The sequence below is a fragment of the Pezoporus flaviventris genome, unplaced genomic scaffold, assembly GCF_033815535.1.
Source record: "Pezoporus flaviventris isolate CSIRO_AGI_PZ_B2104156 unplaced genomic scaffold, CSIRO_AGI_Pfla_v1 ptg000031l, whole genome shotgun sequence".
Classification (NCBI taxonomy): Eukaryota; Metazoa; Chordata; class Aves; order Psittaciformes; family Psittacidae; genus Pezoporus; species Pezoporus flaviventris.
In genome coordinates, this window is record NW_026892579.1 from 59,318,946 (window position 1) to 59,331,014 (window position 12,069).

The window sequence follows — 12,069 nt, forward strand, 5'->3', positions numbered from 1 at the left end:
CGACGGGTGAACTCAAACCGTCTTTACCATGTCCCCCCTTAACGCAGCTGATTGCTTCGAAGTCTGCACTCAGTAACCCCCGAGCACTTAAAAGTGGAGGTTTTATACAACTATACAAGTGTAGCCGAAGGAAATAATAGTTGCTTCTGTGGCTTTTCCGTCCAGGGTCGCTTTTTTTTTCCCTTCTGCAGAGAAATTTGGCGCCTCCGGCCCCTCCAAATTGCCTAAAACTGTTATTTTCTCCCCTAAAAAGTTTGAAGGTGTTACTGAGTGTAGTTTCTCCGTCCCCCAGTAGACGGCACAACAGCTCAATCCTTCGGGTGCAAAACAGCCGAGTAGCTTTTTTTCTTCCTTTTAATTAATCAGGCAGAGTTTTACACCGCAAATTCTTTTTTATTATTATTATTATTTAATTCAACGAGAAGTCTAGTAATATCAATAGCAAAGGGAGAGAACATGGCATAGGCAGGGAGTAAAGGAATGCGGCGGGCAACTGGGCTAAGGGCAGGTATCGCAGCGGACACCGGAGCGGAGCAGCGCTTCCAAATGAATCCGAATGAATTTAGATGGTGGGATACAAAAGTTAAGTACAAAAACCCCACACCAGCACTATCGTGCTGCCAGGCTCGGCGGTTGTTCGGAGGGTTTAGGCCGAAATGGTCCAACTATAGCGGGGAATGGGAAAGCGCCGGCAGTCAGGGGCTGGGGCCGGCTCTGCGCTGCCTGGCCCGGTCTACCCCTGAGGTGCCACCGCGGGGGCATCCCGGCAGCCGCCGGCCGTGCTGTCCCTGAAAGGCTCCTTTTGTGCGCGGGTGCCTTCCCTCCCGCCGCCGGCACCGCCGCCGGAGAAGTCGAAGTGACAAAAATCCCGGCCAGTAACTCATTTCCCAGTTAATTTTATTAAAGAAATTTATAGCGGTGTTTAGAAAGTTTTAAGACAACCGTAAATTTTATTGGGAATATTTTATGAAGCCCTCCATTTAATTAATGAAAGACCCCCATAACTTCTGCAAATGCCAGGGCCGGTAGTGGGGAGGTAGGGGGAAGCGAGGAGCCCCCCCTTTCCTTCGCGGGCCGCTCCGCCGGTCTGGGATCGCCCTCCCCGGGCTGCAGGCGACCTTCGGGAACGAGCGGCTCTGGCTGCAGGCGGTGGGTGACCCCGGGCCGCATCCCCCGCCCGGCCCGGTTGTCTGGAGCCGGGGTGGGTCAACAGTCCGGGCGCTGCGCTTCATCTGCTCCCCTAAATCCCCAGCAGTTCCCCTCCTTTTACTATCATTCCCCCCTTGAGTCTGTCCTTTAATAGGTCTTTAAATAGGATTGGGGGTTGTTTTCTTTCTTTTCTTCCCCATTCCTCTTCCAAGCGTTTCATCGGGCTCTGACTTTTCGGGTATCTCCGCACGTATCGCCTCCCCTCTCCCCCCCTTATCTGAAGCATTCCTGGATTATCTCTCGGCCGCCTTTCAAACGCTTTCTTCTGCGGTTTCTTGTTTGTTTGTCTCTTCTGGTTGTTCCTATTTCAGTTTTCAAATTTCAATATTAATGGTGAAAGAGCACACTTGGATGCTAATTCCACACACACACCCCCTCCTCACCACAAATCCCTGCTAGGAAGGCGGCAGGGAAGCCAGCTAGAAAACATTTGATTGTTCCTAGGTATGACTAATTCTTTCCTTAAGCTGGGAAATTCAGCCTGATTAAAAGCCTCATTTATTATCCGATAAGCAAATGGACCCAGATTCCACCTCGCGGAGGAGGCTCCCTTGCTCTCCAGACGCCTTTCTTTTTTTTTTGCCTCAGCTCAGTGCACCCCTTAGCAAAAGGCCCGGGGGATCGGGTAGAGGGGGGGACAGCCGGGCCCGCGCATCACCGCTCAGCGCTTCGCAGTGAGGCCGCTGCCCGACCCGGGCACCACCAACCCCCCTCGCTCTTGACTTTTTGATTTTTCCCTTATCCCTAATTTGCTTTTTCCCTCCCTCTCCGTTTCCAGCGGGAAGCGTCAATAGATCCCTGCAAAAGAGCAAGTTTTGGCCAAAAAAACTAAAAGAAATAAAGAGGCGGCAGCGGACGAGAAGCTGCGTGGGTGCTGCCGCCGCTGCCGCAGGAGCTTACCGAGACAGCGCGGAACTGTCCGTTTAGTGTCCTCCCCCCCCCCCCCCCTTAAATAAGTGATTAATTGCTGCTCGAATTAGGCCATTTCCCCCCCTTTTTTTTTCTCCTTTATGGCCGGCACCTCGCGAGCGGAGAGGCGCGCTGCGCGGTTCCTTGCAGCCAGCCCCGAGAGCAATAACTGTTTGCTAATTGTAAAACCCTTATCCAGAATGAGGTTTGGGCAAACAATTTGTACGCCTGTAATTACATTGTAAAAGTGTTTTAGGCTGGGTTGCGCGGAATTAATCTTATAAAGGCCTGGTGGAGACGCTGGGAAAGGGGTTGATCTTTTATTTTTAAGGGGTTTTGCTGGGTATTTTTTTCTTAGGGGGGAAAGGAGGAGGGGATGGGAGAGGGAAGAAGGGGACAAGAGAGGAGAGCAGAGCGTCTTCGGGAGCTCAGAGTCCCCGCAAGGGACCTGTGAGATGGGGGACCGGGACCGAGCGCTGGTCCCCGGGTAAATCAGTGGACAGATCAGCCCCACGGCCGTGGCTCGGCTCCCGCACGGACGCGCGGGGCGGGTGGGGGGTAGTGGGTGAAATCGGCTCTTACCTGAGAGGTCTTTATTTCTCTCGCCGGGATAAAAGGCCGGTCCTAGAGGAAAGGGGGGTGGTAGGGAGGTACGGGGGAATCAAAACGGGTTTCTCTGAAGTTTGAGACGTGGCGACGGGGGCCAAGCCGCTGCCCGCCACCCCTGGCTCCCCGGCAGCGGAGGAGCTTCCCCTGCCTCGGGGATTTGACCGGAGCAAACCCCCTGCCACTCCCCCCCCCATCCCTAGGAGCTCACTCGGGGACCGCTGCACCAGGCTATCGGGCGGCCTGTTCCCCACCTCCCCTCCCGGGGTAGGGGGTGCGATGGGACCAGGGCAGTGCTCCCCTTCAGCGCCCGGCCGGGGTTCCGCGCAGGTACGGGAAGAGAAGAGAGGAAGAAAGGGACACGGCGAGCTCTCCGCTCCGGGACGGCGGGGAGGGATGGCTGTGCTTTCGGACGGGAGCGGACAGCGGCTACGCGGACGGGGGGCGCCGGAGGGGTGGGGGCGCTCCCCGCGTAGAGCAGCGCGGCCGCGGAGCCGGCGGGGACGGGTGTTGGGGGGGGGGGGTGGTATCGAGCCGGGGCACCCCCCCTCTCCTCGCCCTCCCCGCGGCGCGCCGGTCCGAGCCCCGCTTCCCGCCCGGACCAATGGGGGCGCGGCGCGGGGCGGCGCGGCTCTGATTGGTCGGCGGCGGCGCGGCGGCGGCGGCCGGGGGCCGGGTGAGCTCACTCGGCCGGCGGCCGCGGGGGGAGCCGCCGGGGAAAGGGGGGGGAGAGGACGGAGAAGGCAGGAGGGGGAGTGAGGGGCGGGCAGCGGCGCGGCCCCGGGGCGCTGCGCGGGCGCGGAGCGGGCGGCGGCGCCGTCAGACAAAGGGGCCGGGAGAGCACCCACACCCACCCGTGCGGGGGGTGCACACACCGGCTGGGGCGGGGGGGGGGGGGGCGAGGAGGGCAGGGCCGGGAGGGGGCGGTGTATCCTCCACCACCACCCCCCCTCCCCGTCGGGGCGGGGGCGCGTCGCTGCGCGGGCGCGGGGCGGGCGGCGCGCCCCCCTGCGCCGGTGGCGGAGTTGCTGCCGCCCAGCGCATTGTGTAAGACGCGACCTGTTATGGCCACCACTACTTCCGGGTTCCCGCAGTCTGCTCCAGCCCGGCGCTGCGCTGCGCTCGCCGCGGCGGTGGCGGCGGCGGCGGACGCCCGGCAGCGCGCGGCCCGCGGCGGCAGCGCCGCGCCTCCCCCCTTTCCCCCTTTCCCCCCCTTCCCCTCCTCTCCCCGCTGCCCTTCCTCCCGCGCCCGCCCCGCACGGCACGGTACGGCACGGCACGGCACAGCGCGGCGCTCCGCCCGGCACCCGCGCCCGCACCCGGCCCGCCTCCGCCAGCCGCGCCCGGCGGCCGCGCAGGGGCAGAGCGAGCCGGCGCCGGCGAGGAATTAGGAGCGATCCGAGGAGGAGCGAAAAAAAACCCCCCATCATCATCATCATCATCATAATAACCATAATAAAAGGAGAGCCGGCGCGTTTAGCGAGCCTTTTTAATTTTTAATTTTTCCCCCTCTTCTTCCTCCTTCTCTTCCTCCCTGCTCGATTTTTAATCTTTTTTTTTTATTTTTTATAAATTTTTCTTTTTTATATATATATTTTTTCTTTTTTTTTTTTTTTTTTTTTCTTCTTTTTCCTTTTGGGTGAGCGCGCTCGAAAATTTAACATTTGAGGTGTCCTGCGCGGTGGGAGCACACGCAGCGGATCATCATCAGTCATTCACCACCTTGACAACCTCGCCTGTGATTGACAGCCGGAGTGGCAAAAAGCCATGAGACTTGGTAGTTGGGTTTGAGGGGCACTTTAAAAAAAAAAAAAAAAAAAAAAAAAAAGGAAAGAGAGGAAAAAAAAAAAAAAAAACTGATTTGGGGAAAGGATATTTGCTTTCGCCCCGCTGCTGTCTTGGAAACGAGAGGGAGAGTAAGAGGGAGAGACAGGGAGAGAGGAAAGAAAGAAAGAAAAAAGAAGGAAGGAAGGAGGGAGAGTTGATTTTTTTTTTTCTTTCTTCTATTTTTTTTTTCTGCCTCCTTTTTTAATGCTGAGTTACCGTATCGCTTCGCTGAGATCCAGCAAGCCGAAGATTTTACTCGATTGCTTCCATTGCTGGCGACGCTAAGGGATTTTTGCATTTTTGGGGGGGGGGTGAGGGGGGGGGAACTTCGCGTTTCTTTCTTTTCACACTGGCCTTAAAGAGGATATATTAGAAGTTGAAGTAGGAAGGGAGCAAGCAGGCCGATGGCGCAAAGGGTACGTATTAACAAAAACATGGATTTCAAATGTGAAATAATATTGAAACGTGGCTGACAGAGACGCTGCGAGAAAAGTTTCTTCCTTTTTTTTTCTTTTTTTAATTTCTTTTTTTCTTTTTTCCTTCCCACCCCCCACCCCCCCCACCCCCCTACTCCTCTCTGGAGCAGGGGCACAAAGCGGTGTCCTGGAGCGGGAGGATTTATCAGTTGTACTTGTAGGCTTAAAACCTGTATATATTGATATTTTCTTGATTCTTTTACTCCCCACCCCGGATCTCTCAGGGAAAAGGCAAGCTTTTCTATACATTAATGACATGCAGGCATGTAAGTGAATATGTCCGAGCCTCTGTATCTGTTGGTTTTGTAGCTCTAGTCCTACCAATGTCTTTTTTAAAGTCAGCAGTGCTTGAAATATTTGAATGTGTGCATGTCTCTGAGCATTTTGCTGTGTTGGTGATGATAATACCGCTGCACTTTCGGAGCAGAACTTCTAGCTAGGAGTCAGCACAACTTTTTTAATCTTTTTTTTTTTCTTTTATTCTTCCCTTTTCCCCCTTTTTTTATACATTCAGTCACAAAAGGTGCAGTGCAATGGGCAAAGGAAAAAAGCTTTTAAAAAAAGAAAGTCACTTTAATTTGAATTAGAGGTTAGCAGCATGCACTGCCCTGTGTATTGTTGTATCCATTTTGGGTGCGATCTCCTGGTTTTTGCTTCCAACAACCTCCTAAATTGAAGTTTTGTGTAAAAAATAAATCAGCCGGAGCCGGGTGAGCGGGGATTTGGGGAAGGGGAAGAGCCCTGCAAAGAAGTTTTCTTGCCTCATTTGCCTGCCACCCCTCCGAGTGCTGGCTGGGAAAGAAAGTTCCTCTGCTGACAACTTGCCTTTTACTCTCTCGGTCCAAGCAAGTGTCAGGGATCTTTAAAAGTGTTTATTCACACCTTCGCTTTTAATAGATGAAAAGTGGCCGTTTCCCCCGCTGCCTGGGAACCGCGTTCGCTTTTGCTCCTTAATCTTTAACAAAGAAAACTTTTTTTTTCCTAAAAAAAAAAAAAAAAAAAAGGAGGCATTCCCAAAATCCCGAGAGCCCGGGCAAACGTTTCCAGCCTTTCGGCTTTAAAAGTGCCTTCTCGTGGAATTGCTGGAAAAAAAAAAAAAAAACCAAAATAGCTACTTTTTTTTTTTTTAGTTTTAATTATTATTTTAATTTTTTCCCTCCTTTTTTTTTTTTTCACCGCTGCTGAACTTTCCGCATCCTCGCCGGGTTAGGTACCTGACTTCTTATCAGCGGGAAAAGTTTAGCGGAGGGAAGCTCGGGCTCTGTGAGCCGTTTCTATTCACGAGGAGGGTTTGGGAAGTTTGGGGATGGGGAATTTCCCCCTCCCCCCCCCGCCTTTAAAAGTCATTTATTATTTATTATGATTATTTCTCCTCCGCCCCAGGCTCGGAGGAGCTTGGGCCGTGGTGGGCTGCACTGCTCCGGCCCCGGTGCTCCCCGGGGCGGCGTTTCCCTCCCCGGGGCCGGCGGTTGCACCGGGAGCGGGGCGGTGGAGCGGGGGGGAAGGAAGAACCGGCGGCGCGGAGCCCGGGCGCACCGGGGGGGGAAGCGGCTTCTCCCGGTGGGGGGAGGAGGACGGGGAGACGGTGGCCGGTTCTGCTGCCAGGGGTGCTGCCAGCCCCCCCTGATGCCTGTCCGCTCTCTGTGCTCCGCAGTACGACGAGCTGCCCCACTACGGCGGCATGGAGGGGGTGGGCATCCCCACCACCATGTACGGGGACCCCCACGGCGCCCGCCCCATGCAGCCCGTCCACCACCTCAACCACGGGCCGCCGCTCCACTCGCACCAGTACCCGCACGCCGCGCACGCCAACGCCATGCCCCCCGCCATGGGCGCCTCCGTCAACGACGCCCTCAAGAGAGATAAAGATGCCATCTACGGGTAGGTGCCGCGCAAGGCTCCGCGCAACCTGCGCGGGATGGGCCGGGGAGAACGCGGACGGGGGGTGCCAGGCGGGCTGCCTCCGCGCGGGATGGGGATGATGGGGTTGAAGGGCGGTAGGATGAAGGGAGCGCTGCGCTGAAAAGGCCCATATTCTTTATTAGTAGTAGTATTATTTAAGAGAGGGGAGAAAGGGCTGGGGTGCCCCTGGCATGTGTAGCAGAGGGGGGGGGATCCCTAAAATAGGAGCCGGATCTCGCTGGATGGGCAGCAAGCTTCACGGCGGGGAGGAGGAAGAGAAGGGAAAGGAAAATAGTATTCCCAGGGCACAACCTGCGCCCGGGTGCTAAATCTCTGCAAGGAGTTTGGGAGTAAGGAGAGTTTGGAGCACTTCGCCCAACTTTCCACTTTGTCTCTCCTTGTGCTATGAAGGAGGAAACTCCAGAGACGCTCCTCTAAACTTTTGCCTTTTTAATTTTTATTTTAATTTTTCTCTTTTTAAAACTTTTTTTTTTCGACCCGACAGCATTGAATCCTTCTCAATGCGGCAACTTGCAAAGCGGTTTCTAGGCCGTTGCGATGGGAGCTGATGGGTTACACTGGGCGGCAGATGCCTTTAAAATGAATCTGCCCGTCTTGAGTTTGAAGGGAAGTTTAAGAGCCTTTTAAAATCGCTCTCAAAACAGTGAGCAGAAAGGGGAGGGGAAAAAAAAATTCACATCGTTCAGTTTCTTTATCGGTTTATATCAGAAATCTGTAGGATTGCTTAAAACGGTACCCCCCCAAAAACCAAGTATGAAGCCCTGGGACAAAAAACTGAGCTCCCTGTTATAAATATACATATATGTGTGTGTGTGTGCGCCCACGCTTATTTATTTATTTAAATTATTAAACGGCCGAGGGAACCAGATGCACAAGCAGCCTTTCTCCCAGGGAGGCTTTTAAAGCTGGGAGAGCCCAAAAGCACCTGGTTCCCTGCGGGAGGCAGCAGGCAGAGGGGCCGGCAAGGCAGAGGGACAGGCAGGCAAAGGGACAGGGAGGCAAGCAGGCAGCAGGCAGAGGAGCAGGCAGCCCGGCTGGCCAGCACCTGCCGGTGGGCCGGCTTGTGCGGAGCTGGGTGTTAGTAGGGTGGGTGCACGGGTATAGGGGCTTATTTATTTTTCTGATTTGGATGAGGGTTGTTTCTTTTTCTGTTTTTCTGGGTCTTTTCCCTCCCGTCACTCCCAGCAAGTCCTCCAGCAGGAAAATGGGAATTAAAAGCATGAAAGACAGAAGTGTATGTCCGGAGGTTTACATTTATTATTATATTATTTTTTTCCCCTAAAGACAAGGAAAGTTAATTCAAAATGGCTGCTGGAACCGGCTTGGGTTTTATTCTTGGCTTGTCCTAGGGTTTTATTAACAATATCTGCGGCCAGAGAAACGCGGACAGGCCGGGGAGCTGCGGGGCTCCCGGCCGGGTGGCTGCGGGAAGGGGCCGGGAGGCGGCGGCGGGGAGGAGCGGAGCCCCTTCGGTGGGTGCCCCCCTCCCTACGCACACGGCTGTGGGACTAACTATTGTTGCCTTTGGTCTTATTTTTTTGTTTCGTTATGATCTTTTTTTTTGTGTCCCCCCCTCTGTGTGTGTGACTATTGTATTTTCTTTCAGACACCCCCTGTTCCCTCTTTTAGCACTGATTTTTGAGAAATGTGAATTAGCTACATGCACACCCAGGGAGCCCGGGGTAGCGGGAGGCGATGTTTGCTCCTCTGAGTCTTTCAATGAAGACATAGCAGTGTTCGCCAAACAGGTCAGCAAAAACGGGTTGAAACAGTGTTAAGAGGGAAAAAAAAAAAAGGGGGGGGAATCGTAACGAGAAAAACAAGTCTGTGTTGAGATAAAGAAAGATGCGCGTTTCCCCCTCCCCCCTCTCTTACTGCAAGAGGTAGAAAGAAAACAACCCAAGCAAACCAAAAAAATACCGGGAAATCACGGCATTTACCCCTTCCCTAACGAAACGAGCTGGTGGGAGCGGGCACTGCCCGGCCGGGAGCTCCGCTGCGGGGCTCCCGCCGGGCCGGGGAAGCTCCGGAGGTCCCTTTTCGGTGTATTTGATTCACTTGCTCAAGTGTTTGGCTGATGTACTAAAAACCCAGCAGTCAGGGCTTTGCACGGAAGGTTACATAATGGACCCGACAGTGTAATGAAGCAAGAAATAATAACGTCTGCTTTCTCTGCTTCCATATTTCAAATCTTTTTTATTATTATTTCCCCCCCCTTTTCCCCCCCTTTCTTATATTTAGATCCGAGCAGAGAAACCCCTCTTTTCCTCTAATCCTGAACTGGATAACTTGGTAAGAGTTAACACTACTTCTTCCTCTCCCCACCCCCACCCCACCACCCTCCCTTCCCTTCCCATTTATTTTTTATTTATTTTTTTTTAAACTTCTGTGTCATCTGGAGAGTTGGTTTTGGTGGTGCTAAACTGACGATTTCTCACGTGGATCTTTATTTTTCCTTTAATTATGATGATGATGGTGATTACAAGTAAATACGGTGCAGTAATTGCATGGAAGTAAAAGGAAAAAAAACAACATAAGGGTCTAGATAAAGAAAGCCCCATCCGAAGGGGAGCTTGCGGGCTTGATGGGGAGCTCGCCTGCCCAAGAGAAGCGTGGATTTATCCACGCTGTAGCCAGTCCCTCCACGCATCTTTTAGGCATCTGGATGGGAAGCATCGAGGATGGCTGTGGCTGGAGATGCACCCTTGCCTAAAGCCGCCGAAAATGAGGTCTTTTCCCTCTTTCCTTATTTACCTTCAAGATAAACAAATATCGTGCCTCCTCTGTAGGAGCCTTCCTCCCGCTTTAGCAGAGCGAGGAGCCAGAGATGGTGTTTAGAGGATGCTGTTTTTTTTTTTTTAAAGAAATGTTTATGATCCGTATAATTTAGTTGCTTCATTGCAATAGGGTTTTTTTTCCTCTTTTTTAAGTTAACTCTAGATCACTTCTCGTTAAACAGCGCACAAAGCCACCGCTATTAAGTTTTAGTGTTATTGCCATAAATCAAAACAACTTTTTATTTACTACTAGAGAAAAGTCAAGCTACAAAGTGCGGCAGGGGCGGCTGTGGGGAATGTCCCCAAATCCAGGAATGAGATAAATACTCGTGTTGTTTGTATCTTTGCAGATGATTCAAGCCATACAAGTATTAAGGTTTCATCTGTTGGAATTAGAGAAGGTAATTTTTGTCTTTCTCTCTCTCTCTTTCTTCCTCCTCTGTTTCAGTACTGCTGAAGTTCAGGCTTCTGGTAAATTTGCATAAATGTCTTTCTTTCTGGTAATTAGTGTCAAGACCAATCTTGGCGTCCATTTCTCTTCGCAGTTTAATTACAATTTCAGCCTCTAAACCCGGGCTCTCGAACGCCCAGGCCTTGTGTTCATTGTAATACTTTACTGGCTTTGTATAAATAGTTGCAGGTCTGTGGTGCTGCAGATGAGACTCGAAATGGTTGGTTCAGGCAAGCCCCTGAAATCGTGATTTAAAAAAAAATAATAAAATGATTTTATTGAATTGATGGTGGTGGGGAAGAGGCTTTGGTCGCAGTCACTTGGAATGGAGAATTTATGATTTCTTTTTTTTTTTTTTTAAGAGCCATCTGCAGGTCAGGCTCAGGGCGCGGATTGTCCTGTAACATTTTGCAGAGACAAAGCAGAGTTGATAGTTGTGTCTGTCTCTTGTTCCTGGGAATATTGTACACCTCCGAGCAGAAGAAAGAGATTGCAGCCTAAATGCAGAGGGTTTTTTTTCCTAGCTATTTTAGAAATCTTAGGAGGGAGAATGCTAATTTCTAAGAAGGCGGTGTCATCCGAGCTCACATTAAATTGGGAGTGTGCTCTGGTTTCCTGAGGATTTTTTACGTGTCATTGATAGCTGGCCTAGAAGAGAATTCCCTTTCTCCTAAAAATAAACATTTTGAGAGGTTTTTAAATAGTTGAAAAGTTTCTCGGGAGCCTCAGCCACTTTATCTAACCATAACTGGCAGGTTGTTCTCCCTCTACCTGAAATATGTTCAAATCTGCCCATTAATAGAGGTGGCTCAGGTACGAGTCTATCAGAGCGGCTGGGGATTTCAAGGCATGAATGCCTGTAATGTATTTCAGCCCATTGCATAGGGATTTTTTCTTTATTCTTTTTTTTTGTTAAATCCTTTTTTTTCTGTCCTCATACCCCATTGAAAAGGGTTTATGATGAAATAACTGGATGAAATTAAATAGTTTACCTTAAATGTCACCCATGCAGGTCACCTCTCTAATGGCCACAGCTCCGGGAGCAGATGAATTTAACACGGGTGTTGAATATGTTGTAGCCTGTGAATCATCTTGTCACTGTCAATTTTCTGGGATATCTCTATTTTGCGAGAAAAGAAAGTTATTCCTAATTCTGGATGCGTCTAGAGGTCTCAGGGGGATAATTGCAGTGTGTTTCCCCTGTTTAGGACTTTTGATGTCACAGGGGTGAAGGGGGGAGACTGGTTGCACTTGTCAATTTTACTTATGTATTCCTGATTATATTTTCTTCCTTTTTTCCTTTTTTTTTTCCTCCTTCCCCCCCCCCCCTTTTTTTTTTTTAACCTTTGTCATAATGTAGGTACACGAATTATGTGACAATTTCTGCCACCGGTATATTAGCTGTTTGAAAGGAAAAATGCCTATCGATTTGGTCATAGACGATAGAGAGGGCGGATCAAAATCGGACAGTGAAGACATAACAAGATCAGCAAATCTAACAGATCAGGTATGATCTCCCCAACGCCGCACACGCTGAAATTTGTATGCAGATCGCTCGCTGGGTCACTACGCCTCCTTTTATTATTTGCATATGATTAACTCCCTTTTAGATAAATTTCCATCGAAATGAAAATTTTTGAATAATGTGGCTATTATTGCTTCATTAAGGCTTGCTCCCGGATTCGACCTGGCGAGATGAGCTTGTAAAAGCATCGCCTGCAAACTCGACCTGTTTCTTGTCGCTTTTAATTTTTGTCTTTATTTTATTTACCCTTTACAATAATGGAAGTGGTATCTGTGAATCGCTGGCTTCTTGGTGGCTTAGGAGAGGAAGGGTTGGAGCCGTTGCCCAAAATAAGAATAAAATCCGAGATAGGTGGTCTGGGGAAGA

The 12,069-nt window shown here is 51.1% G+C and overlaps 1 protein-coding gene and 1 long non-coding RNA gene across 7 annotated transcripts in view; one reads left to right on the top strand and one right to left on the bottom strand.

Moving 5' to 3' along the window:
* Positions 1-880: 880 nt before the first annotated feature.
* LOC133273249 (uncharacterized) lies at positions 881-2,840 on the bottom strand. The gene is made up of 2 exons (XR_009744689.1): positions 2,701-2,840; positions 881-1,511 (listed from the first exon to the last, which is right to left on the bottom strand). It is a non-coding gene; the product is annotated as an uncharacterized LOC133273249 (long non-coding RNA).
* Positions 2,841-2,864: 24 nt separating this feature from the next.
* MEIS1 (Meis homeobox 1) overlaps positions 2,865-12,069 on the top strand; it is a 108,432-nt gene continuing 99,227 nt past the window's right edge. For 2 of the 6 annotated variants that reach the window (XM_061461469.1, XM_061461473.1), the window contains exons 1-6: positions 2,865-3,054; positions 6,682-6,908; positions 8,557-8,698; positions 9,192-9,242; positions 10,078-10,128; positions 11,539-11,685. In XM_061461469.1, the coding sequence (XP_061317453.1) occupies positions 3,004-3,054; positions 6,682-6,908; positions 8,557-8,698; positions 9,192-9,242; positions 10,078-10,128; positions 11,539-11,685 (669 nt within the window). In that variant the 5' untranslated portion in view covers positions 2,865-3,003. Of the gene's footprint in view, positions 3,055-4,048; positions 4,968-5,127; positions 5,294-6,681; positions 6,909-8,556; positions 8,699-9,191; positions 9,243-10,077; positions 10,129-11,538; positions 11,686-12,069 lie in introns of those variants that run through there. The other 4 variants (XM_061461471.1, XM_061461474.1, XM_061461470.1 and 1 more) reach the window with 4 other exon arrangements.